At 58.2% G+C, this 23,982-nt stretch overlaps 2 protein-coding genes across 11 annotated transcripts; both read right to left on the reverse strand.

Moving 5' to 3' along the window:
* Positions 1-192: 192 nt before the first annotated feature.
* USF1 (upstream transcription factor 1) lies at positions 193-6,123 on the reverse strand. Of its 9 annotated transcripts, none has more exons than XM_045455252.1 (12): positions 5,984-6,123; positions 5,239-5,532; positions 4,144-4,236; positions 3,681-3,730; positions 3,164-3,279; positions 2,711-2,812; positions 2,264-2,459; positions 1,952-2,039; positions 1,758-1,816; positions 1,536-1,630; positions 1,157-1,285; positions 193-971 (listed from the first exon to the last, which is right to left on the reverse strand). In XM_045455252.1, exons 3-12 carry the CDS (start codon positions 4,149-4,151, stop codon positions 882-884), a joined length of 933 nt encoding a protein of 310 aa, XP_045311208.1. In that variant the 5' UTR covers positions 4,152-4,236; positions 5,239-5,532; positions 5,984-6,123; the 3' UTR covers positions 193-881. The 9 variants fall into 9 exon arrangements, with proteins under 9 accessions (XP_045311208.1, XP_045311209.1, XP_045311203.1 ...); XM_045455253.1 differs by having other exon boundaries at positions 5,239-5,439; positions 5,984-6,118; XM_045455247.1 differs by having other exon boundaries at positions 193-1,073; positions 5,984-6,112.
* A 959-nt stretch (positions 6,124-7,082) lies between these two features.
* Positions 7,083-23,651, reverse strand: ARHGAP30 (Rho GTPase activating protein 30). 2 transcript variants are annotated; one of them, XM_045455241.1, is made up of 12 exons: positions 23,438-23,651; positions 17,819-17,921; positions 14,950-15,094; positions 13,975-14,057; positions 13,709-13,816; positions 13,015-13,142; positions 12,104-12,275; positions 11,922-12,025; positions 11,755-11,832; positions 10,802-11,202; positions 9,762-9,851; positions 7,083-9,498 (listed from the first exon to the last, which is right to left on the reverse strand). In XM_045455241.1, exons 1-12 carry the CDS (start codon positions 23,532-23,534, stop codon positions 7,867-7,869), a joined length of 3,141 nt encoding a protein of 1,046 aa, XP_045311197.1. In that variant the 5' UTR covers positions 23,535-23,651; the 3' UTR covers positions 7,083-7,866. The 2 variants fall into 2 exon arrangements, with proteins under 2 accessions (XP_045311197.1, XP_045311196.1); XM_045455240.1 differs by having other exon boundaries at positions 9,591-9,851.
* Between the last annotated feature and the right edge of the window lie 331 nt (positions 23,652-23,982).

Consider the following 23,982-nt stretch of genomic DNA (forward strand, 5'->3'; position numbering starts at 1 on the left):
CCCCGCTGGCCCGAGATTCTTGCGACTGCCAGGCGCGGACGGTCAGGCTTGGCCCAGGCACCGGGACTCAGAGTCATGAACACGGGAGTGGCACCCCACCCTAACCTGGGCCGACCAGCCCTTACTGGGCAAAGTGCAATGTGCCCCCCCCCTCCACCCTGGGGCCCACAAAAAGGAAAACCAGGAGAGATATGTGGCTCTGAACATTTTATCTTTTAAAAAAAAAAAGAAAAGAAAAGAAAAGAAAGTAAAAGAAAAACCGTCCCCACAAGGGGGAAGGCCCCAAGTGGGCCCCTGTCTGTTGTTCTCCCCGGCTCCAGAGACTTCTGCATAGGCCTTAGATGCTTGCCGGCCAGTCTCCTCTTCCTGGGGGCAGCGGCCGCTGCTAAGCATCCTTTTCCCCACTTCTTGCTAAAGCCTGTTCCCCAGAGTCCTCAGGTGCACATCTGAGCTCCAGGGTGAGGAAGAACCAGTGGAAGAGAGCGCCAGAGTCCTGGGGCAGGCCAGAGCATCACTCGTTAGCGGACCCTCTGCTGGCACTCTAAGCGAGCACGGGGCAAGCTCCCCCCACCCCCGGTTCTGTGTGTCCAGTATCCAGCATGGAGACAGCACATGCATGCGCGAGAGGGGCACAAGGGCCCAGGGGCTGCATGGCGCGGGGCTGGGCAAGGCTGTCCGCGCCCGCCCACGCGTGTGTTTCACACCCCTGCAGGCTGCTGGATCACAGGGCCTCAGTTCAAAGCCACACCTTCTGACTCCCCCTGGTCCCACGCCAGAAGTGGGCAGTGAAGGAAAGGGGCACGGGGTTGGCCTGCTGCTCCTGGGCTGTCTGTAGTTCTCAGAAAGGGGCTGTAGGGCCCAAAGCCCCGGAGTCCCCATAGTTAGTTGCTGTCGTTCTTAATGACGACCTCTACTCCGTGGTGCCGCAACTGAGCTCGAAGCAGCAGGTTCTTGTTTTTGAGATCTTCCACCTGATGCGGAAAGGAGGCGATGAGGAGAGTAAACAGAAAAGTTGGCACTTTTCTGACCTTCTTCAGGCATCCGCTAGTGGGGGGAAGAGGATGAGGCCCGCTCTATGGACACCAAAGGAGGGAGTCCCAAACTGGCTCAGGGGCCCTGGAGTCGAGGAGGGCTGCACGGAGGACAGGGGTCTGACCTGCTGTCGAAGCACATCATTGTCCAGCTGCAGCTGGTCAAGCCCTTGCAGTTCCTCAGACAACCGGTGGTTACTCTGTCGAAGCTCCTGGATATAATCACAGGCTTTGGAGAGAATCCCACCTTTACTCTGCAAGAAGAAGCCAACAAACTGAGGACTAAGATAGGTGCTCCCAGCCTGGCCTTCCTAAAGCACACTCCCCCCCTGGGCCTCGTTTTCCCCTAAGGACGGTGGGGTAACCTTTCACAAGGACACGGGGAACCTCAGAGAGAGAGAGAAGCAAGGGTTCCTGCCACGTGTGCCCTCTCCACCATTTCTGCAGACGATACCAGGACGCAGAACCCAGGCATCCGGCCCACTCCCGGGGCCCTCCCGTGACCTGGCCAGACTTGGTGCTCTCCATGGAGCAGTCTGGGATGATCTTGGACAGCTGCACAATCCAATTGTTGATCTTGTCTCGGCGGCGGCGCTCGACTGTGGGGCAGAGCAGAGGTCAAGGTGACTCTGTGAGAACCGCCCCCCCGCCCCCGGCCCTGTCCAACTCCCCAAGCTCTCTCGCTCAGACACCACGCTGTCCCCAATGCCACCAAGCAGTACCCACCTTCATTATGCTGAGCCCTGCGTTTCTCATCCCGAGTGGTCCGCGGAGCTTCTGACTTCCTGACGACAGAGCCCAGGGCAGCCAGGGTAAGGGAAGGACGAGAGAGAAGATTGGAGGTGGGGTTAGGGGACGACACAGGAGTTGGCGGGGATCAAGAACACCACGGCAGCCGAGAAGAACCAGGGGTCACTCACGGGGAATAAGGGTGAGTCCTTGGGGCAATGGAGCGCTGGCTTCCTCCCTGCAACACTTCTTGTGGCGACATCATCACAAAGAATTGGCCTGTGAAGATGCGGGGTGGGTTCTGTCAGGACGTGGGACCAGGAACCTCATCAAGCTCTGAGGCCAAGGCCCTGGGGTCCTCTAAGAAGGGCACACTTCCTCCTGCTGGAAGGGCAGCCCCAGACTCACTGCCTGCCTGGGTCTTAGCGATCGTTAAGGGATCATGAGGAAAGGCCCCCCTGCCCCCAGCCTTGTCCCTCCAGCCGCACCCTCACACGTCTCACCGGTGCCGGGAGGGGTCGCCTGCCCCAGCAGTGCCTCTGAGCCCTGCGTCGTGACAACCGCGGCCGTGCTCCCCGAGGTGGTACCCGCGGCCCCATCGCCCACGGCAGTGCTGGGGAAGTAAGTGTAGTGCGTCTCGGCAGCTGTCCCCTCGGCGTCAACCGTATCGTCACTGGTGAATGCACCCTGGATCACCGCCTAGGAAAGGGAACATGAGAACAAAGTTCAACGACAGTCAGGTACTTCCCGCCGAACTACTCACTGCACAGCTCCTATCCCCGAGAGGAAGGAGGGAGAAATATCGAGAAAGGGAGAACCTAGCACCTTGGGACAAAGCAGCCCCAGGTGCCTCACCGCCCCCAGCCCCAGCCCCAGCCCCAGCCCATGGGCTCAGCTTCATTTTCCTCCGCGGAGCTCTGGGGCCCCCTCCCCAGCCCGTACCCTGGTACCTGGGTCATGGACTGAGTGGCAGGATAGCCACTGATGGCGCCAGTCCCCTCAGTCTGGCCATCCAGCTGCCCCTCAGACACCTGGATCACCCTGTACATCACCTAGAAGCAGGAGGAAAGGGAAGCAGTGGGGAGGGAGAGAGAGCAGGAGAGTAAATGCTGGGGACCCCAGGACCCTCATAAAGCTTCTCTCAGATAATGCCCCAAAACAAGAGTGCGTCAGAGACAGAGATTCAGCCACTCTCCCCTCTTTCCCCAGAAGTTTCAGCACGGCCCCCCCCCCACCCCCAATCCCTACTCCAAACCTCATCCTCCAAGCCCCTCCCCACCCCGCAGGGGTCCACACCTTCGCCCCACCCCCACCTCCAAGCCAGGTCTCCCCCTGAGGGTTCGATTACCTCCCTCAACCCCAACCCCAGGTAACACCTGCAGGTGCCTGGCCCCCTCCCTTACCTGGCCCCCATTCTCAGTTCGGAAGACGTACTTGACGTTGGGGTCAGGGAAGGTGGCAGCTGACTGGATGCTGGCAATGGCCACGCTGGTGGGGTCCTCCCCAGTTGCCACCGCTCCTGAATTAAAAGAGCGAAGGATGGGGCGCCTGGGTGGCGCAGTCGGTTAAGCGTCCGACTTCAGCCAGGTCACGATCTCGCGGTCCGTGAGTTCGAGCCCCGCGTCGGGCTCTGGGCTGATGGCTCAGAGCCTGGAGCCTGTTTCCGATTCTGTGTCTCCCTCTCTCTCTGCCCCTCCCCCGTTCATGCTCTCTCTCTGTCCCAAAAATAAATAAAAAGTTGAAAAAAAAAAAATTTTTTTTTAAATAAAAAAATAAATTAAAAAAAAAAAAAAGAGCGAAGGAAAACTCTGCGAGGTATGGACTTTCTCCCTCTGTTCCACGAAGGACAAGGGTGCACAGGAGGTGCGCCCGCGGTGGGGGGGGGGGGCTCTGGGTCTCAGGTCTGTTTCTACCACTCACCTTCCTGAATCTGCACTGTCCCCTCTTCCGCTTCAGCTGTTTTCTGCTGCCTGTTTGTGATGGGGGTGTGGGGGGCGGGGGGGAGGGGAATAAGGCAGGAAGTGAATAAAAAGCTCACTGACCCAGTTCCATGTGGCTCCCAAACTCCCATGGCCTTCCCAACAGATGCCGGGTTAGGTTAGGATAACAATCTAACTGGTATTTACTGAGTGTTTATTGTGTGTGCATAGCACTGAACTCAGCACTGAACACGCGTTATTTTAGCTCACACCAAGAAGAGCACGATGAGCTAAGCAGCGTCACTTGCGTTTTGTAGATGGGGAGCCAGATCACAACACTAGTAGGTGACGGAGCTGAAGCCGGAATCTAGGTCTGCCTGACTCCAGAGCCAGTGCTCTCGGCCGTTCTGCGTCCTCCCCGGCCTCCCGCCTCCCGCCCCAGACCCTACCTCTTCTTCACTCACCCCTTCATCTCTCTGTAAGGGGGCACATCCAAGGAACGGGTCCTTCTTTGGAAGCCTTTGTATCTCCCGCCTCACAGGCCAGAGTGTTAAGTCCTGGGAGAAATCAGGGAGTTTGCGGTGAGGCCAAGAAACTGAACAGCCTGTTTCAAGAAGCCGGGCTCCATGAAGTCTCGGCCAGGAACAAAGTGCAGTCAGCTACAGGGGACAGCTTCCTCCATTCTGATGCTGAGAGGTGGGCTACAGTATTTGAAAAAGTGACTCTACAAACAGTGCTCCTCGGCCCGCCACGATCACTCCAAGTCATGTGGGCACTGGTGCTTCTTCCCGCTTCTCAGCCACATACCGTACACCAAGAAATTTCTGTTTTCAAATCTAGGAAGGGGACACCTGAAACCCACTGCTATTGGCAAACCTCCCTGAACCATAAAGAACATCCGTGGCCCCTGGGCCTCATTCTGCTTAGCCCCTTGGGCTCTTGTTTTGGGGTGTCCAGATTTGTGTCACCTGTTAAAGACCCTAGAGTCCAAGTGTGTCCTCTACAAGCCCCTTCTATTTTCCTCACCAAGCCTTCCCGTGGAACAGCACGGTTGTTAAAATGTTGCCATGACAACTCCAAATCAACTGAATCCCAGCAAGAAGAGGGGAAAAAAAAAAACCCACTCCAGGCTCAAGGTTCGGGAAGGAGAGACAATGGAAAAGGAACTCATTTGCAAGGTGCCCGCCTTAGGACCCTGACACCCGGCCGGAGGGCAGGAAACACAAAGAGCGAAGAAGACAAATGTCTCCAGAAAGATACAGCTACACGTACAAAACGACAAAACGATCCCCGCACGACAGGGTAGGCTTTTTGGTCAAAGGTCCCCCAAACCTCTCCTATCCAAGGGAAATCTTCAGCGGATGATTGAAAAGCCCACATCGAAGGAAAGGATTGACCGAAAAGAGAAGAAAAAAAACCAACCAACCAAACAAACAAAAACAAAGGGCGAAGGAAAAAAAAAAAGAAGAACCGAAAGCGAAAGTGTCCGGAGGAAGCAGCGCAGCGAGAAGATCCCAGTCCCTAAGGGGAAGTAGGACCAGGGTTTCGGGACCACCTACCTGTCCATCCTCAAACCTACGGAGGAAGTGCCCCTCCGAGGCTTGCTGCGCTGACTGCAGGAGGAGGCGATGGAAGAGACGGCAGGGCACAGGAGGCGTCTCTATCGCCCACAGCTGTCAGCCAGGGGCAGCCTCGGAGGACACCCAGCAACGGGGTCAGGCCGCTTATTCAAATCTTAGTTGGACATCCGGAAGCATTTCCTGAGCATTAGGGGATGCGACACGGAAACGCGGACGGGATGTTGTGGCGTGCACGCTCGGGCCAGCAGGGCCCAGCAAGAGCCCCTGCTACGTCTGGACACAAAGGGGAGAACGACCAAGTCCCGAAAGAAGTCGGGCGCCCGACCTTGCCCGAGAACGCGGCGCGTCCCTGCAGGCCCCGCAGCCAGCAGGCGCGAGCCCGCGAGCCCGGGAGCCCGCGAGCCCGGGCGGCCGCCGCGCTCCCTCGGCGGCCCGGCGCTGCGCTCGGCGGCCCGGAAAGGGCGCGGGGCTCGGCGGGCCCGCGGTCCCGGCCCCGCGGCAGGCAGCGCAGGAGGGCGGGGACGCGCGCGCTCGGGGGCGGGGAGTGCGCTCGGCCCACAAAGGGGGGCGGGAGAGAAAGAACCGGGCTCGGCCCCCTCCCGCAAAACAAAGGCTTCCTCCCCGGGAGGTCCGCCACCTGAAAACGGGAACGAAATCCACGCTGCCCTGCCTGCCGGCCCACCCAGCCCCTAGACTCCCGGCTCGCGTCCCGTCCCGAACTCACCGGCCAAGGCCGCCTCAGCCGCCGATCTCCCCCGACCGTGTTCTCCCTCTCCGGACTCGGAGAGCTCCATGGACGGCTGCTCATGCGCACTCCCGGCCTGCGGCCATGTTGCTGAGGGGCGGAAGTGTCTCTCTCGACCCGCCCAGGCTCTGAGCGGCCCCACTTCCGGTCGTTCCCGCTTGAGGAAAGAAGCGGTTGGGTGGGGGTGTCGCCGGGGCAAAGAAGAAGTCACTTCCTGGGGTCCGGGGAGAGTAACACTGGAGTATTTGTGGCATTCGGCAAGAACGGGAGAAAGACGACTGATGCGTGCTTCCATCTTTCTGCTGGACAAGGCGTTTTTAGGGGCAGAAGGGAGGGAGGTTGGCTTAGATCAAGGGAGAGACGTCGGACGGAGGCGCCATCTTTAACAAGGGCTACTTGGGAGGCCATCTTGGGTCGGGAAGCTTTTTTGCTGTCCACTGGAGACGAAGATAGATTTGGGTATATTCCTTTGTAGCAGCGTCAGCAGTTGCCCACCCAAAGACCCTCCCCACCCCCCCACCCCCAGAACTTCCAGTTTTTGTGAGGCCCTCCGTTTCTGTGAGAGGGATCTTGGTTCCCATTCCTTCTTGGTTAAGACCTACTCTTAATGGATTTGGAGCAGTGTGGTGTGATCAGAAGAGTTTAGCCTCCGGAGCCAGACAAACTCGGATCTCAAACCTGCCTCTGCCGCTTCTTACCGCTGAGAACATTGGCAAGCCTTTTGACTTAATTAGCCTCAGTTCTCTCATCTGTAAAATGGAGACACCAATACCAAACTTACCGAACCGTTATACGGACTAAGTAAAATCAAGGGTATAGATGTTATGCTCGTAGAATACCTCGCCTTTACTGGTCGATCATGAGCATTATGTAAATAGAAGTTTCTCTTCCCCATTTCCTGACCACCATGAACCCAGCTCTAGTTTCTAGCCACAGGTCTCCATGACAACAACTGAGGAAGAGCACCCTAACAACAACAGCAAGAAGACATCTTGCCAAATATGAAAATGTAATACCCATCACCTAAGACTCTAGTTAAAAAAAAACAGAACAAAAAAACACGAGGCTTCACACTGTGTAGGTATAAAAGTACAACTTTTATTCCGAGGTTGCTTCTTACTAGGATGGAACATATGGCCCCAGCCTGTCTGGAGAAGCAGTCCCAGGGCCTGAGTTATGCTATTCCCCTTCCTTGAAATAGGAGGAAGTTATTCCAAAGGAAAAAGGAGAAGCCAGGGAGATCTGCAGAAGATCTCTCTTCCTAGAGGTGACTGGAGGCAGAGGGTGGGGATGCTGGAGAGGGAGCCAGTCCCTCCAACACACTTTGAGGACTTCAGAGAGCTTCCTTGACATGGTCCTCCTAATCTGGAGCTAGGAGAGTCAGGAGGTACCCACGGGTCCAAGAGCAGAATAAGGATGGGCCACTCAGAAGTGTTGATGTGTGATAGCCTCTGACCTGGCCCCACCCTCCCCTCCTCCACCCCGGGCTTCCATGAAGGGAAGTACACAGCCCCAGAGGAGGCAGGAACTTAGCTGGAGTTCCCTCTTCATTCTTCACTTTGAGAAACCTCTTAAGTTTTCTGCCTACTCTTTGTTCCCTTTGACCAATGACCCCGCTCCTTGGTAACAGGATCTCGGTGACTTTCTTGGGAATATCCTAAGGGATAAGTGCTTTGTGTCTGAGACAAGCTCAAGTAAACCAACGGAGGCAGTGCTTCCCACAATCGAGAAGAGAAGCTGGAGGGTCAACGCCTATGGTGTTGGACACTCCAGCTGCTCAGGCCGCAGGAGAAACAGCCGGTCTGGGAATCTGGAGATTCAAGACACCTTACTGTCCCCTTTGCCCAGCACTGTGGTCCTCCTCACAGTCCCTCACCTCTCCCAGGGTTAGCCTGTGTTTCAAACGCATATGATCGGCGCTGGGGGGACAGAAGAGGGTCGGGGGGCTGGGGTTCCCTGGGGGGCAGACTAAGCCGACTCCGGTGTCCAGACCCTTCTGTGTCTTCGGGTGGGAGCTCCAGGCAGCTAAATGGCCGAGAATAGGCAGGGATCACACTACACGGGGAGGTTCTGGGGATGAGGCTGTAGTCCCCACCCCCCGTACAGGTCTGGGTCCGCCGAACTCCCTGGGCCTCAGTCCTCTGGCGGTCCCGGGCCAGGGCCACAGCAGCATCAAAAGAAAGACTGCCCCCATTCCTCCAAGAGGAACGGGAGGCTCGGGACCCCCAAGCCCTTTCCCCAGGAGTCCCATCAAGCCGGCCAGGCCTCGGGCATGGGTTTGCAGGTGCCACGTGGATCTTGCTACACATCGCACTAGGCATCTTGGCAAATTGTGGTTTGGGGGGCACCACGGGCACAGAGCGGACCTGTTGGACCTGAACCAGGCTGGAAGCCAGGCGCATGCCCACACCACCCGCTGAGCCAAGAGGACAGGGACACGGGTTGCAGCCCTCTGGACCGAGCGGCCCCTCGGGCTCCATCTCCTGTGGCCGGGGTGGCTGCGGGACCGCCTGTTCTGCCTCAGAGGACTGGGGGTTGCCCTCTTCGGCACTGCCAACCTCCAGGGGCTCTGCGTGTGACCCTTCAGGAAGGGCGTCCTTCTCTACACGGTCACCTCCAGCACTCTGGTCTCCCTCACACTCCCCGTCCCCACTCTCCTGTTCCTTGCTGACCTTCCCTGCTCCTCCTTCAGCTGCTGCTTCAGGGCTTCTGCTGTCTTCACCGCCTCCTTGGGCTTCTCTTGCCCCTTGGTTCTCAGGCCCCTTCTGTCCTTTGGCCTCGTCCTCTCTGCCTCCGTCAGCCTCTTGTTTGTGTACAGCTTCCCAGCTCCCCTCGGCAACCTGGGTTTCCTGGGCCCCGCACTCCGGGTCCCTTCTGGCTTGTACCTGGGCTTCCTCTCCTTCCTCAGCCTCTTCCCCTCTCTCCCTCCTTTCTTTCTCCTCGTCTTCACCCTGCTCTCCTCCTGTTCCCACCGCACACTTAGCTTCCTCCATACTGCCCTCCTCCTGCTGACCACGGGACTCCTCTCCCTTGGCCTCTGGCTCTTCCCCACCCCCTTCCTTCACACTGACCATCATCTCCTGGCTTTCCCCAGCCTTCCCTCCTCCCTCACCTGCTTCTCCATCCTCCACCTCGCTCTCCGGACTCCCCTCAGCCTCCTCTGGGACGTCCCATCTGCCTTCAGGCTCAGCCTCCCTGTCCTCCCCACCTTCCCGGCATGCCTGCTCTCCCTCAGCCTGCCCTGGAGCCCCCTGTCCCCTGCATCCTGCTGCCTCTTCCTCCAGGCTCCCTGGGCCCTCCCAGTTTGGGTGTTTGGGCCCCAGAAGAGGACTAAGGTCATCGTAGGCACTCAGGAAGACTTCCTCCCCACTCTCTTCTTCTCCTTCAGGCCCGGGGCCCACAGAGTCCGGGGAACAGCAGCTGGGAGCCAGGACAAACTGTGCCTCATCCAGAGACAGGTCATCCAGGGGCGGCTCCACAGAGAACTCCTCCACCTGCGGGCATAGCACCGTGGCTCAGGACCAGGGGGCCCTGTCCGCCCTCTGGCCTCCCCGGCACCCCCAAACCCAGCACAGCTCCTTCTTACCTGAGGCCCGACTCTCAGGAGCTCCTCTAGGTAGCCCATCCCAGGGTCGTCCTCCCCAGGGGAGAAGGCTGCTCCTGCGGTTCCTGCCTTGGCCACCTCCCCATCTTCCACCCCCACCCACTCGGGCTCTGAGCTGCTTGAGTCCTCTAGGAAGGAGAAGGAATCCTGCACCTCCTGGGACAGGCAGTCCTCCAGGGCAGGGGCCACGTCCGCCGGGCCACAGTCAGCCGGGGGACCTGCGGCCGAACTTGCCTCCGACTTCTCATCTGCCGAGAGAAAGGTAGTCCCAGGAACACACAGGTCAAGACCAGCCTTGACCCTTTACAAAATGGATCTTCCTAGCATTGCTACCGTATCGGGACCAACGCCCCCGGCATAGATGTGGCCTGTGGCCAATGCTTTCAGACCAGCATCCCTACCTACTGGCTTATCGCTCCCGCCAGGTGCCAGGCACCATGCTGTACGTTTTACAGTGCGCTGTCTTATGTTTTCCCCCCACGACACAGCCCTATGATGCAGGGTATTTATCCCCATTTTACACACGAGGAAAGCGAGACCCGGAGAGATCTGTCCAAGGTCACGCGAACAGCGAGTGGCACGGCCCAATTTTGAACCCAAGTCTACTTAACTCTGTAGCCCGAGTCCTTCCCCGCTGCCCTGTGCTGCCTCAGTACTTCTCATCAGTGACACTTCAGAACCTCTGAACTAACTCCACGGCAAATAGCTTAACCTAGGTCTCCAGTCCCACTGCTGTGACAGAAGCATAGCCACAATGACGGTGTCATAAGATCGCAAGAGAAGAAAACAAGTGAATGCCTGCAAAGTCCTTAACACAGCACATGGCATACAGTAAACCTTCAATACATGTTAACTATTAGTGTTAAACCTATATTATCACCAGGATCTATTATACAGCCCCGCCTGGTACTCCGTGATCCCTACTGTCTGATTCTGACCCGGACTCCCAGTCTCGGGTATATCAGTGATCTGAAGACTGCCGGGGGTCCTCTCTCTGTGGATCTCACAGAACCTGATAATATTACTGGATTCCCCACCCCCCACCCCCAACCTGGAAGTCAGGGAGACAGCCGAAGGAGACCACCCAGAGCCTGAGGACTGAGGCGTCTGCCGTTTTCAGGACAGATACCTTGCATCAGAGCTTCAGCCTGGAATTCTAGTCCCTTCTCCCAGGCCTGGGAAATCCCCGGGGCCTCACCTGGGGGGCCGGGGCCGGGGCCAGGACCCGGGCCAGAGGCAGGGCTTGGCCGGGGCTGTAGGGCGGGGCACTCGAGGCCTCGGGTGAGCCTGGCCAAGGAGACGTTGGAGATGATGTTTGGGGGCACGTTGAGGATGGAGGTGATGTGCAGTGGGAGGTTGACGTTGTAGGGGTCCGAGATGTGGACTCCAGCACAGCGCTCTGCTCGGCTGCTGCTCCCAGCGCGGATCCCCGACCGGCCGGCCCGCGGCGTGCCAGGCTCAGAGTTGGTGCCGCCCAGCGCCTCCGGCTCCCGCTCCCGGTCACCCTCCGCCGCCTCCCCGGAGTCATTCTCCAAGCTGTCCTGCAGCAACGCGCTCGGCTGGGGATGGCTGGGTCCCGCCAGCCCCTCTGGCTCTGTGCGGGAGAGAGCGCAGGGCGGCAAAGGGGCCCGGACACCTCAGGAAGGCTCTGGAGAGCGGGCCCTGCTTTCTCAAGCCTGAGAGTTAGGACAGCCTGGAAGGCACCGGGCCCGGCTTCCCTTGGCCACCGCTGCAAACCTTCCACAGGGACACTTACTTAGGAACCCCCCCCGCCCCGTCCCTCCGGCCGTCCCTGCCCCCCCTCCCACAAACCCACACCCCGCTCTCTCCCCCTTTGTACGCTCATTTGAACACACCTGTTGATCAGATGATCAACTCACTATTGTAAACCCAACATCGGGTACTGTGGCTGGTGTGTAATAAGCACTCATTACGTATATATTTTTCTTTGAAATTAGCTAGCACACAGCCACGTGTACAGACACACAAACACACAGCAGTGCACACACAATGGTCTGTCTCATCCATAACACTGCTATTCCCTTGCAGAGACACCCACACACGCACACGCAGGTGTTCACCAGCCTCTGCATGCACGCGCGCACACACGCACGCACACACACACCACGTGCACACCTGTACTCACCATCACTGACCCCAGCCGCAGCACTCAGTGAGTCCATGCTCTTGGCTGGCCGCAAAGTCCCCTTATCGGATTTGTCCTCTGCAAGACATGAATGTTTGTAGGGCCAGGGTCCTGCTCGCCTTCAGCAGAGCACCCCACCCCCCCCCACTACGTCCCTCCAGACTCACCTCTGTCCTCAGCGCCCCGCGGAAGTTTACGCTTGGTCTCATGGCCAGAGCGACCCAGATTGAAGATAGATTTCCACTTCCTGACCTTCAGAGACCCTTTCCTCCTGGAAGGAATGGAGAAATCATTGGGGTTGGAGCCTGGCGGTCAATGTCGGGGAGGAGGGCCAGGAAGGAGACCTTACTTGTGCTCCGCAATTTCAATGATAGTGTGGTAGGGCCGCATCTGCGGGGGTCCATCACCAGCCTGCAGGATGTTAGGCAGATTGTAGGGCAGGGACCTGGGCATAAGGTCCTCGGGGCTGCCTGATGCCCGGGCCCCTGGAAGCGATCGCCATCCACTCTCCATTTCACCACCTAGGGAAAGAAGAGGAATTGGCCGGCCAAGAACAGAGATGACAGGGCGCCTGGCTGGCTCAGTCGGTTGAGCATCCGACTTCGGCTCAGGTCATGAGCTCACGGTTCGTGAGTTTGAGCCCCGCATCGGGCTCTGTGCTGACAGCTCGGAGCCTGGAGCCTGCCTTGGATTCTGTGTCTCCCTCTCTCTCTGCCTCTCCCCTGCTCACACTCTGTCTCGCTCTCTCGCTCTCAAAAATAAATACATATTAAAAAATTTTTAATAATAAATAATTATAATAAATAATAAAATAAACATTTTTTTAAAAAGAGTTGAAAGAGGGCCTCAGCTCCCTGTAGAACCCTCCCACCCGCCAACTAACCGCCAGGCTAAGGATATACTCAGAGGTCTTGGGAGACAGACCCTCTGTGTCTGGGCTCCTCAAGAGGGCGTCCTCGGGGACAAGGGTCAGGAGATCCCAGCACACCGGCCAGGTGGGCTGGGGTAGGAACCATCGGTCACTGGCCCCGGGAGCCAGGATGGTGATTAGAAGGTCAGGCTATGCAGGAGAGGTTTGCTCAAGGACGGACTAGGCCATCACCTCTCCAGGAGCTTCTCCATGTGACCACAGCTGTGAGTCTCACCTGTCTCATCTGCAAAACGGGGAGGCTGAACGAGGTGGCCTCTGAGGCCCTCTGTGACCCTGACATGACTCCCCAGACAGACTGTGGTGGTGTGGTGGCTGGGAGGGACACTCACTGGAAAGGGCGGCGCCCCCAAAGAGCTGGTCCACATGCGTGAGGATAAACTCGACCACGATGGATTGCACCCGCACCTCCATGAAGGCTGCTGTCCCATTGAAGCCCGAGGCCTCTATGTCCTTAGACCTGTGGAGACGTGGAGTTATTCCCCTCCAGCCCCACCACACTTCCCCGTCTGAATTCTCCCTAAAAATACCCCCACCCCCCCCCTCCCCTGCGTGCCCTTAACCTCGTCCCCACCTCTTAAACCACATGCGTGATTCAAGCCTCAAATGCCTTCCTTCAGGAAGCCCTCTGGGAATTAACTCCCGTCAGAATTCATCTCTAACCTTTGCACGCGAGGGTGCCTCGTTATAATGACCATCAGGACTTCTCACAGTCTGCCTTACACCACGGGGGGTGATATACAGGCCAGATCTCCAATAGACTGCGAGACGTTTGCTCAACACACCTTCAACAAGGACTCTGAGCTCGGGGACACGGCACCAGAGGACACAAGGCCTCGTGTCCAGTGGGTAAGCCCCGTCCCGCTCAACGTAATTGCGAAACCCCCTGTTTCTCACCGGGCTCTAGGAGGCCCCACCCCCCCTCCCCAGGGCACCCCCACAGCCACGCCCGTTCCTGGGGCAGCCTCTGGAGGCTGGGCTCTGCCAGGATCCGCCCCCCCCCAGGCTGCTCGCACATGTGCCCACCTCAGCAGGTTGGGGGCCCACACGATGGCCAGGTTGCGGGCGTGCATGTTGGTCTGAGCACTGAACGAGGCCATGTGGACCAAATGCCGCGTGAGGAACTCCAGGGTCCTGCAGAAGGGGGGCATTGTGGGCCGGGGGTCACACAGGGGACGCCCAGGGCCGGGGTAGGATTGAGGTCCGGGAGCCGGAAGGGAAGAGACAAATCGAGGCCCCAGGGTTTCGTGGGGCGTGGGGCGGCCCTCTGGGGAGGGAGGAACCCCACACACCTGTAGTTTGGGAGAGGGAGTTCTCCAAGCACCTCGAGGATCTTGACCAGACGCTCCGGCTCTAACTGCACAGCCACGGCCTCCTGGTGGGGAGGAAGGTTCAAGAACCGGGTCAGCCGGCCCGCGCCGCCCTTGCTTACTCCTCGGAGCCCTGAGCCCAACCGTCGGAAACGGCCTGTGCTGCACCCCACCCCATCCCCCAGCCCGGCTCTTCGGAAGCCACGCGATGAGCAGACAGAGCCCAGAGCTCGGGGCCCATGGCACCTGCTGCTGGGTCTCAGCCCCGCCACCCCATAGCTCTGCGACCTCGAGCAACTCCCTGCCGCTCTGCCTTGGCCTCCTCCCCCGGTGCCGCTCCGGTACAGGAATACCTCCGTGGTCCCTCCCTGCGGGTGTTCCAGGGGCCGTGGAGTTACTCCGAGGTGCCCCGGGAGGCCTGCGCCCACGCGGTCGGGCCGGCGTGGGCTGAACTGCGTGGGCCGCTGCTCCCGGCTCCGACAACCCTATCGTGCTCGACAAAAGGCAACTCACTGTTTAAACGCTACTGAACTCAAGACAGCATTTTTGTCCTGGGTTCCCTCACTCAAAAGCTGTCCAGCATCCAGTCCGCTGGTGGAGGCGCGCTCCGGGACAAGTTTTGACTTCTAAGAAGGGTTCTCCTTCTCTCCCACGGAGGGAAGCTCTGGCCCAGGTGATTTCCCAGGGCCCTCTGCTCTCCGCCTGGGTTCTACGTCCCCCAGCCTCGTCCCTGCATTGTGCGTGAGCCGCAGGCCCCAAGGGAAGGAGGGAGGCGAAGAGAAGAGGGGGGAGATTGGCGGGGGGGGGGGGGGGTCTTCCTTTTCACGTGGTCTCTGTCATTCGGGATCGCCAGCACTCTGTCCGGCCGTGAACACCCACTTGGGACATCGGCGCCAGGACGATCACCCCTCAGCCTCGTCTTCTCCCCCTCCCCCTCCCCCCGGCCTCTCAACTCACAGCAAACTTGTCATAGAGCCGGTACGTGAGCAGAGGGTCTGGAAGTTCCCTGAAGTAGGCCTTTAACAGGGAAGAGACACAATGGATGTCCTGCAGGTAAACATCTCTCCGCAGGTCCGGCTTCCGCTCTGCCTCAAACTCCTGCCTGGGGAGGTGCGGAGTGTGAGGAGTGGGGGAAGGGGGGGTGGGGGGGGCAGTGGGAGAGGCGGGGGGGGGGGGGCTGTGCCGGTGGGTCCGGGCAGGGTCAGCGGTCAGCAGGCTCGGGACTTGGGAGGAGGACGTTGGGGCGTGTGTCCGTGAGGCAGCAGACGCAGGTGCACCTGTCGCGGTGCCCGGGGGGGTGGTGTGCAGGCGGCCGGGTGGGTAGGGAGAGGGACCCGTGCGTGCGGGCACAGGGAGACGCGTCGGGGATGGAGCCGCGGGGGGTGAGCGGCAAGGCAGGGGGGCGTCCGAGCCAGTAAGGGTGGAGGGGTGCGCCTGCACGTGCTTCTGGGCTCGTGACAAGGTGGAGGGGACGCAGATCTTAGAAGGAAACGTAAGTGTAACTCTTCGTGGCCTTGGGTCAGCCCACAGGTTCTCAGATAAGACGCCAAAAGGGGCGCCTGGGTGGCGCAGTCGGTTAAGCGTCCGACTTCAGCCAGGTCACGATCTCGCGGTCCGTGAGTTCGAGCCCCGCGTCGGGCTCTGGGCTGACGGCTCAGAGCCTGGAGCCTGTTTCCGATTCTGTGTCTCCCTCTCTCTCTGCCCCTCCCCCATTCATGCTCTGTCTCTCTCTGTCCCAAAAATAAATAAACGTCGAAAAAAAAATTAAAAAAAAAAAGACGCCAAAAGCACAAGCGGCCAAAGGACAAACAGATCCACGGAGCGTCACGTGACAAACTTTTGGGCGTCAGAGGACAGTGTCACGAAAGCCAGGACAACCCACAGAATGGAAGAAAACACGTGCGAAGCACAGATTTGCTGGAGCGTTTACTATCCGGACCGTGTGAAGAATTCTTACAGCTCGAAGGAAACAAATAACCCAATTTAAAAATGAGCGAGGCGGGGAGGTGGGGGGAGGGGTGGCCGGGTGGCTCAGTCAGCTGAGCATCTGACTGTTGATTTCGGCTCAGGGGGTGATCTCATGGCTTCGTGAGTTCAAGCCCCGCATCCGGGTTTGCGCACTGACCACAGAGCCCGCTTTGGATTGTCTCTCTCTCTTCCTCTCTCTCTGCCCCCCCCCCCCCCGACTTGGGCTCTCTCTCCCTCTCTCTCTCTCAAAAAGTAAATGGATAAACTTAAAAAAAAAAAAACAAAAACGAGCAAGGGAGGGGCGCCTGAGTGGCTCAGTCGGTTAAGCACCTGACTTCAGCTCGGGTCAGGATCTCACAGCTCGGCTGGTAAGTTCGAGCCCCGCGTCGGGCTCTGGGCTGAAGGCTCAGAGCCTGGAACCTGCTTCGGATGCTGTGCCTCCCTCTCCCTGCCCCTCCCCTGCTCACACTTTGTCTCTCTGTCTCTCTGTCTCTGTCTCTCTCTCTCAAACATAACTAAGCCTCAAAAAAATTAAAAAATAAAAAGATCTCCAAGCGAATAAGAAGCACACAAGATGTTCAGCGTCGTCGGCTGTTAGGGAAGAGGCGAATCCAGGTGAAACGTGACTTCACGTCCGCTGGGACGGCCGGCGGGACGCGGGGAAATTGGAGCCCTCGTGTCCGGCTGCGGGGGGGTGTGAACTGACACCCGGCCACGGAAAACGGTCCGGCAGCTCCTTACAAAGTTCGACATGGGGGCGCCTGGGTGGCGCAGTCGGTTAGGCGTCCGACTTCAGCCAGGTCACGATCTCGCGGTCCGTGAGTTCGAGCCCCGCGTCGGGCTCTGGGCTGATGGCTCAGAGCCTGGAGCCTGTTTCGGATTCTGTGTCTCCCTCTCTCTCTGCCCCTCCCCCGTTCATGCTCTGTCTCTCTCTGTCCCAAAAATAAATAAACGTTGAAAAAAAAATAAAAAAAAAAGTTCGACATGCGACCCAGCAAGCCCGCTCCCACGGGTCTGCCCCAGAGAACTGAAGCCGCCCGTCGGCACCGACGCCGGTGGGCGAACGTTCGCGGCCGCGCTGTTCCTCGCAGCCGAGAGGCGCACTGTCCCTCGGTCGATGTGCCGATGAACCAGATGCGGTCGAGCCGGAAACGGAGAGGAGGTAGCGGCAGGTGCGACAACGTGCACGAGCCCCTGCAGACCCGCCACGTAAAGAAGCCAGACACAAAAGGGTACGTGATCCGGTTCCGTTTGTATGAAACGTCCAGAACGGGCAAGCCCGCGGAGCCAGGCGGTGGACCCGTGGCTGCCAGAGGCTGCGGGAAAGGGGAAATGTGGAGCGACTGCTTTGGGGGTTGATGAATGTTCTGGAATGAGTGGTGATGGTGGCATGCCTGGCCTTGTGAATATACTAAAAATCGCTGAGTCGTACGTATTTACTTTTAGTGTTATTTTTGTTTGTTTGTTTATTTAGTTTTGAGAGAGAGAGAGAGAGAGAGAGAGCGGGGGAGGGGCAGAGAGAGAGGGAGACCCCGAATCGGAAGCAGGCTCCAGGCTCCGAGCTGTCAGCACAGGGACCGACGCGGGGCTTGAACCCACAGACTGTGACGTCATGACCTGAGCTGACGTCGGTCGCTCAACCCACTGAGCCCCCCCCCCCCAGGCGCCCCTGCGTCGTACATGTTTAAATAGTGAGTTTTACGGTGTATGAATTATATCCAATTTTTTACAACTGGGTGGGCGTATATGGGAGTGGAGACATGCACCTCCTGAGGAGACTCCAGAGTCCACGCTTCCTTCTCCCCGCTTCCCTCGCCCCTCCTGGCCCACGGAGCCCTCCCCTCCCCGCCTGACTCACCGGAGCTTCTGGATGTTGGAGGAGACCCCCGAGAGGCGGTAGATCCCATCTACTATCCCGTATTCCTCCACGAACTCCGCACAGCTCCTCAGCACCTGTGGCACTGGGGACACAGACGACACGGAGAAGAGAGATCAGCAGGTCTGGGGGGACAGAGAGCGCAGGGGATCTGAGAAACGGAAGCATCGGGGACGGGGGTTTGGGGAGACTGAAGGCAGAGCTCGCGGAATAGCAACCTGTCACAAGGAGTCTCAGAGGGCCTCGGCCCCCGGTCTCTCCGTCCATTGGGTCCAGAGCCTCTGCGAAAATCCCCCAGGTGAGGGGGGAGCACACTGCCTGTCCAGACCACCCACTCCTGCTAGAAAGTTCTGCCTTTTGTTGAGCTGAAATCTGTCTCTCTGTAATTACTAGCTGCTACCCCAGAATCTTCGAAGGGTCAGCAGTCTGCTTGGAAGGAGACTCGGAGTAAAAGGACGGGTCTTGAAAGTGCATTTATTTAGGGGCGCCTGGGTGGCTCAGTCAATGAAGGGTCTGACCCCGGATTTCAGCCTGGGTCATGATCTCACGGTTCGTGAGTTCGAGCCCCACATCGAGCTCTGTGCCGACAGCGTGGAGCCCTCTTGGGATTTTCTCTCTCCCCCCTGTCTCTGCCCCTCCCCTGCTCTCTCTCTCTCTCAAAGGAAATACCTAAACTTAAAAAAACAAGGAAAGTACATTTATTTAACACTCTATAGAAAATGAAGGAGCATGAGTTGTCCGGACCCACAAGGCGCAGGGCTGACGGGGACTGTTGTCAAGCCAGGAGGCCAGCGCGTGCGTAGTAGGTCTGTCATAGGAAGGCGCACAAGATCGCGGCAAACCTGCACACAGGTCAGTGCAGGAGAGAAGCAGCGATGTGCCAAGCTCTGTGCATTAGGTATCCTAGTCCCCATTCTGCAGAGGGTCAGAGAAGTAACGAGTGCCCAGTATTACCAGCTAGCGCCAGGATTCCCATCCAGGGGTGCCAAAAGTTGCCTTCTCTTTCCCACCCTGGGCCCCCTCCCCTGTTGCCAGACCGTAAGCTCCTGAAGGACAAGATCTAAGTGCGACCGGTTCTGTGTGTGTGTGTGTGTGTGTGTGTGTGTGCACCCTCTCTGAGGCCCAAACCGAATGTTACTGATTTTGACATCCCTCCTGTTTTCTTTTTTCTTTTTTTATGTTTATTTATTTATTTATTTATTAACATTTATTTATTTTTGAGACAGAGAGAGAGCATGAACAGGGGAGGGGGCAGAGAGAGAGGGAGACACAGAATCGGAAACAGGCTCCAGGCTCTGAGCCATCAGCACAAAGCCCGATGTGGGGCTCGAACTCACGGACCGTGAGATCATGACCTGAGCCGAAGTCGGATGCTTAACCGACCGAGCCACCCAGGCGCCCCATATGTTTATTTATTTTTGAGAGAGAGAAGGAGAGAGAGAGAGAGAGAGAGAGAGACAGAGCATGAGTGGGGGAGGGGCAGAGAGAGAGGGAGACACAGAATGGGAAGCAGGTTCCAGGCTCCGAGCTGTCAGCACAGAGCCCGACACGGGGCTTGAACTCACGGACCGAGAGATCATGACCTGAGTCAAAGTCGGACGTTTAACCGACTGAGCCCCCCAGGCGCCCCAACATCCCTCATGTTTTCTGACATGATGTCTCAGACTCGGGAAATCTTCCAACGCCCTGTGTGTAACCCTGTCTCCAGAAGGTTTCTCTTGAGAAAGCTTTCCCTGCCTTAAATCTTCTGCTCCATAAACACTTTGCTTCACCCCAGTCTTCACTGCTCGGCCTACAGACGGAGGATAAAATAGAAACCCCTCAGCCTGGTGCATAAGGCCCTGCAAAGGCCGGGCCCAGCTGCTCTCCCAGCCTCGGCTCCGGTTGCCTCTCCGACAAGCCCTAGGATCCGGCTCTTTGCTGCTCCGTGAACACGCCTTGGCCCCGTAACTCGTGTCGTTCCCTTGCCTGGAAATACCCTTCCCTCTGTCTTTGTCGGGTGAACTCCGATGCGTTCGCCAAAACACGCCTCAAAGATCACCTCCAGCTCTGAGCCCCTTGCTTGTATCTGTATCGTGGCACTTACCACACACTTCATTATCACTACTTTCCTTTGTGTCTCCACCTCTGAAAACCAGTGACATGTTCCCCAGCATCTAGCACGGTGTGGAAACAGCAGGTGCTCAATAGTGGTGTATTGACAACTCAGGGAAGAAAGCCATCAGGTATGAGGATGACTAACATCCCCTGGAGGTTGAACTAGAGAATATTGCCCAAGACAAAACACTAAGTTCGATTCACCAAGACTTTCCAGAGAAATCCCTCTCCCATGTCAGTGTCACGAAAAGCTGTCTCTCCTCAGCCATCTGGTTTTTTTTTTTTTTTTTTCCCCTTATGGGCTTTATGAGTCTTAGACCTGATTATGTTCACCTCTTTAGTTACCAGGAAGTTCAGAACCCACATCTAGAAACCATATAGAATCACCCGATATGCACTTCTGGGCACGGATCTTGACCTTCCTCTCATTCCCCCTTCAACCCAATTCCCTCGGTCATTTTATTCTATGTTTTTGTAAAGTGTTAGCTTTCGGAATCATCCATGCCAAGTTCTTGGTGGGATGAAGTAATTAATTAGAGAAATATAGAGTGAAGGAAATAATCAATAAACCCATTATTCACTATTGTAAACCCTCCTCATGTGGCCTGGTGTCCACACCCTTTGTCCCCCACCCCCACCCCAGAGCCAGGACTTGGGTGAGACAAGGAAGGTGCAGGTGCGGAATTTACGGAAGCACCCATTCCTAGAGCTGTGCAAGTGCCAACTGTGCACAAACACAACCTTCAGAAGAGCATGGAACTCTTGATCTCGGGGGCATAAGTTCGAGCCCCACATTGAGAGTACTAAAAAAATTAATAAGTAAACTTTTTAAAAAAGGAAGGGAGGGAGGGAGGGAGAGAGAGAGAGAGGAAGGAAGGAAGGAAGGAAGGAAGGAAGGAAGGGGGAGGGAAAGAAGGAAGGAAGGAGGGAGGGAAGAAAGGAAGGATGGAAGAAGGAAAGAAGGAAGGAAGGTAGGAAGGAAGGAAGAGGGAGGGAGGGAAGGAAGGAAGGAAGGAAGGAAGGAAGGAAGGAAGGAAGGGGGAGGGAAAAAGAAAGGGGCACCCTGGGTACTGTGGTGGCCCTAGGTCGAGGGCTTCCTTAAATTTTGTGCCTTGGTCACCTCTCTTGCCTCACCTTAGTCCTGGCCCTACAGTTCACCATCCATCCTTCCACGACCTGTGCCCATTTGCCAGGGCCCCCTGACCTCAGGTTCCCAGCACTGAAGAAATGGGGTGGACCCTCCTCAGGTGCCTAGTGCCACACCAACTCTCTTGGCCGCCATATTACTCCATTGACTCATAGATAGTCCGCTGTCACCCAAGGCCTAGGTCCTTTTCACATGAACTACATCCAAGCCAGATCCTCCCCATCCTGCCCTTCTCTGTTGATTCTGAATCTCCAGAAAAGGCCCTTAAAGAAGGTATTAGAGAGCCTAAGGAGTCAGAGCCACGGAGGAGGTGGGTCATGGAGATGAAAGGAGAGATAACAGGCCGAGAGGCGAGGCGGGGGGTGGGGGGGGTGGGGGGGTGGGGAGCGTCAAGGAAATAGAGATCAGAGCCATGGCATCAGAGACGAAAGTAAGAGACAGAGCTGAGGTGATGGAGTCAAGGGCTGCAGACATCGGGGAATGGAGGCGGGGTCCGGGAGGAGGGCCCAGAATTTAGAGACTTTGAGGATCAGAAATGCTACCTGACCAGGGTAGCAAAGAGATAAACGTTAGGAAAAGAAAGAACTCAGTAGAGGTAGGGTTTGGGGAAGGAAGAGATGGCCCCCGGGGCAAGGAGCTGGGAGAGGGTGCTGAGACGGAGTGAAGACAGATGGAGAAAACCAAGATCCTCAGGGAGGATAAATGAAGCAGAAACACAGACCATGAGTCTTGGGCTGAAGAGAGAAGCCATCACCAGCCTCTCTCTGACCTTTCACCGTCCACCTGTCTGTGCCCAGGGAAGGGGTGGATAGGGAGGGGGGCCCGAGTTCACTCCACCCTTGGGCTCAGGTGAGGTGCTGGGGAAGGGAAGGGGGTGCTCCTCTCCTCCTCTGGGTCTCACTAGGACCAGGCCCCAGCAACCTTCCAGAGAACATGCCCCTCACCTGCTGGGAATGCAGACAGGCCAGGAGGGGATACAGGAGTGGGGTCTGGGCCGGCTGGGGGTTCCATGTTTCAACATGGCGCTGGCGGGGGCCACGGGGAAGGGCAGCCCCAGGATGAGGAGACTGAACTGAGGGTTTGCAGAGAACTGGAGGCACATCAGCCCCATTGGATCGTGTGGCCCTTGCTTGGCCTAGAAGTCATCATTCTCAAGAGGAATCCCTTGTAAAGGAGTCAGCCCTGTGCTGGCAGTCAGGCTTTTCACGGCGAGAAGAGAAAGGCAGAGCAAAGCCTTCGGGACTTCAGCTCTTGAAGACGCTCTGGGGCCCTGGGTTTCCCTGAACGGAGGCGGGTGGGGATGGGGGCCCCTGGGGGAGGAGAAAAGGGGAAGGAGGTGTCTGGGGATGAGGGGGCGGGGCTAAGAGCAGGAAATGAGCCGGGAACCACCATCACCCTCCCGGACTGAAGGCACCACAACTCAGAGCGGAGAAGAGGAAATGACAGATTGGGGTGGGGTAGGGTGGGGGGGGGGGGGGGGTGGAAATCGTGCCCTTCTCTGGGAGGAGCTCGGAGGGGCACAAACAAGCTGGGCTGGGCCGCCGGGATACCTATGTTCAATTTCAAATCAAGGCGAAGTTTGTGAGTGGCCACTCCGTGCGGGGATGAGCCCCGAGTGGGCCCCCGTCCTCCTGGCTTCCGAGCCCCTCCAGGGAACTCAGGGAGGCAGCCGACAGGCCCCACACCCACCTCCTTGCACCCTGCACCCCTGCCCTCCGACCAGCCTCGGGGCATCTCTTTGACCCTTCCGGCAGCCCACATTTCAGCCGCTTCTGCCCTCGCCCCTCCACTCCCAACCCAAACCCGCTCCTCCTTTGCACAGGGAGAGTCACAGAGACTGGCAGAGGGAGATGCCAACCCACACCCTCACCTGCGGCCCGGCAAGGCTGCAGAGGGCCCCGAGCGCTGCGACCACGGCCCCGGGGTGCTCTCCTCCAACCAGGAAACCCCCGTGCGCCCCAGCGCCACCCTCAAACTCTCCTGGCACCCTTCTCCTGTCCCCTTTCATTCAGACCCAAGGCCCGTCCACGGGCCCTTTCGCCATTCGTCCCCTGGCCCTGTCCCGCCGCCTCCCGTCCCCAGCAGTGATGCCTTCCCCTCTCTCTTGCCTATGCCTCTCGGTCTCCCAGCCCTCCGGCCTCCCCACCCACAGGTAGTTACACAAGGGGGCTCCCCTGTCTCCTCTGCCGCCGAGCCACATTTCCTGCCGCGCCTGCTTGACAGCCGCCTGGGCACTGACCCCGAGCCACTGCCCCTTCGCCACGGGCACCTGGGAGCTGCCTCCGTCCCTGAGGCTGGACCGGGCTGGAGAGGCTCCGGGCCCCCCACCCAACAGCAGCCCTGAGCCACCTCCTTACCCTCCTGGCCGGAACGCTGCAGCTGCTCCTGTAAGTCGCACCCAAACACCCTCTCCTTGGAGCTGCCCTTTTTCTTCCCTTTCTGCCGAGACTTCATGGCTGGAGCCCCCAGGTCCTGGGCCCAGCCACCTCTCTGCCCCCCAAGACCTTTGCCCTACCGGTCCCCCATAGGATCCCAAGCCAGTCTTTGGGCTTGGCCCAGCCCCAGGGGGCAGGGCTCCGAACCAGGGCGGGGTGGAGGGTGGCCTGGGCCACGGGCCGCAGCTCGCGCCTCTGGGGGCCCCGGCCACACGGAAGCGGCCGTGGAAGAGGAAGCCGCCAGGACCCTGGCAAGAAGCTGTGTCTCGTGGCCCAGGCTGGCACTCGCCCCTCCGGCCCTGCTCAGCCCTGGGGGAGCAGGAAGCCGTGTGGCTCCTCAAACCCGCTTCCTGTTAGAGCATCTTTGCAACCACAGGGCCTGGGGTGGGGGAGGCAGCCGACATTCACATCCTCAACCCAGCACTGGGACTTCGCTCATTGGTCAAGGGGAGGTGATGTCAGAGCCC

This window comes from Leopardus geoffroyi, chromosome C3 (genome assembly GCF_018350155.1).
Source record: "Leopardus geoffroyi isolate Oge1 chromosome C3, O.geoffroyi_Oge1_pat1.0, whole genome shotgun sequence".
In the NCBI taxonomy this organism is placed as follows: domain Eukaryota; kingdom Metazoa; phylum Chordata; class Mammalia; order Carnivora; family Felidae; genus Leopardus; species Leopardus geoffroyi.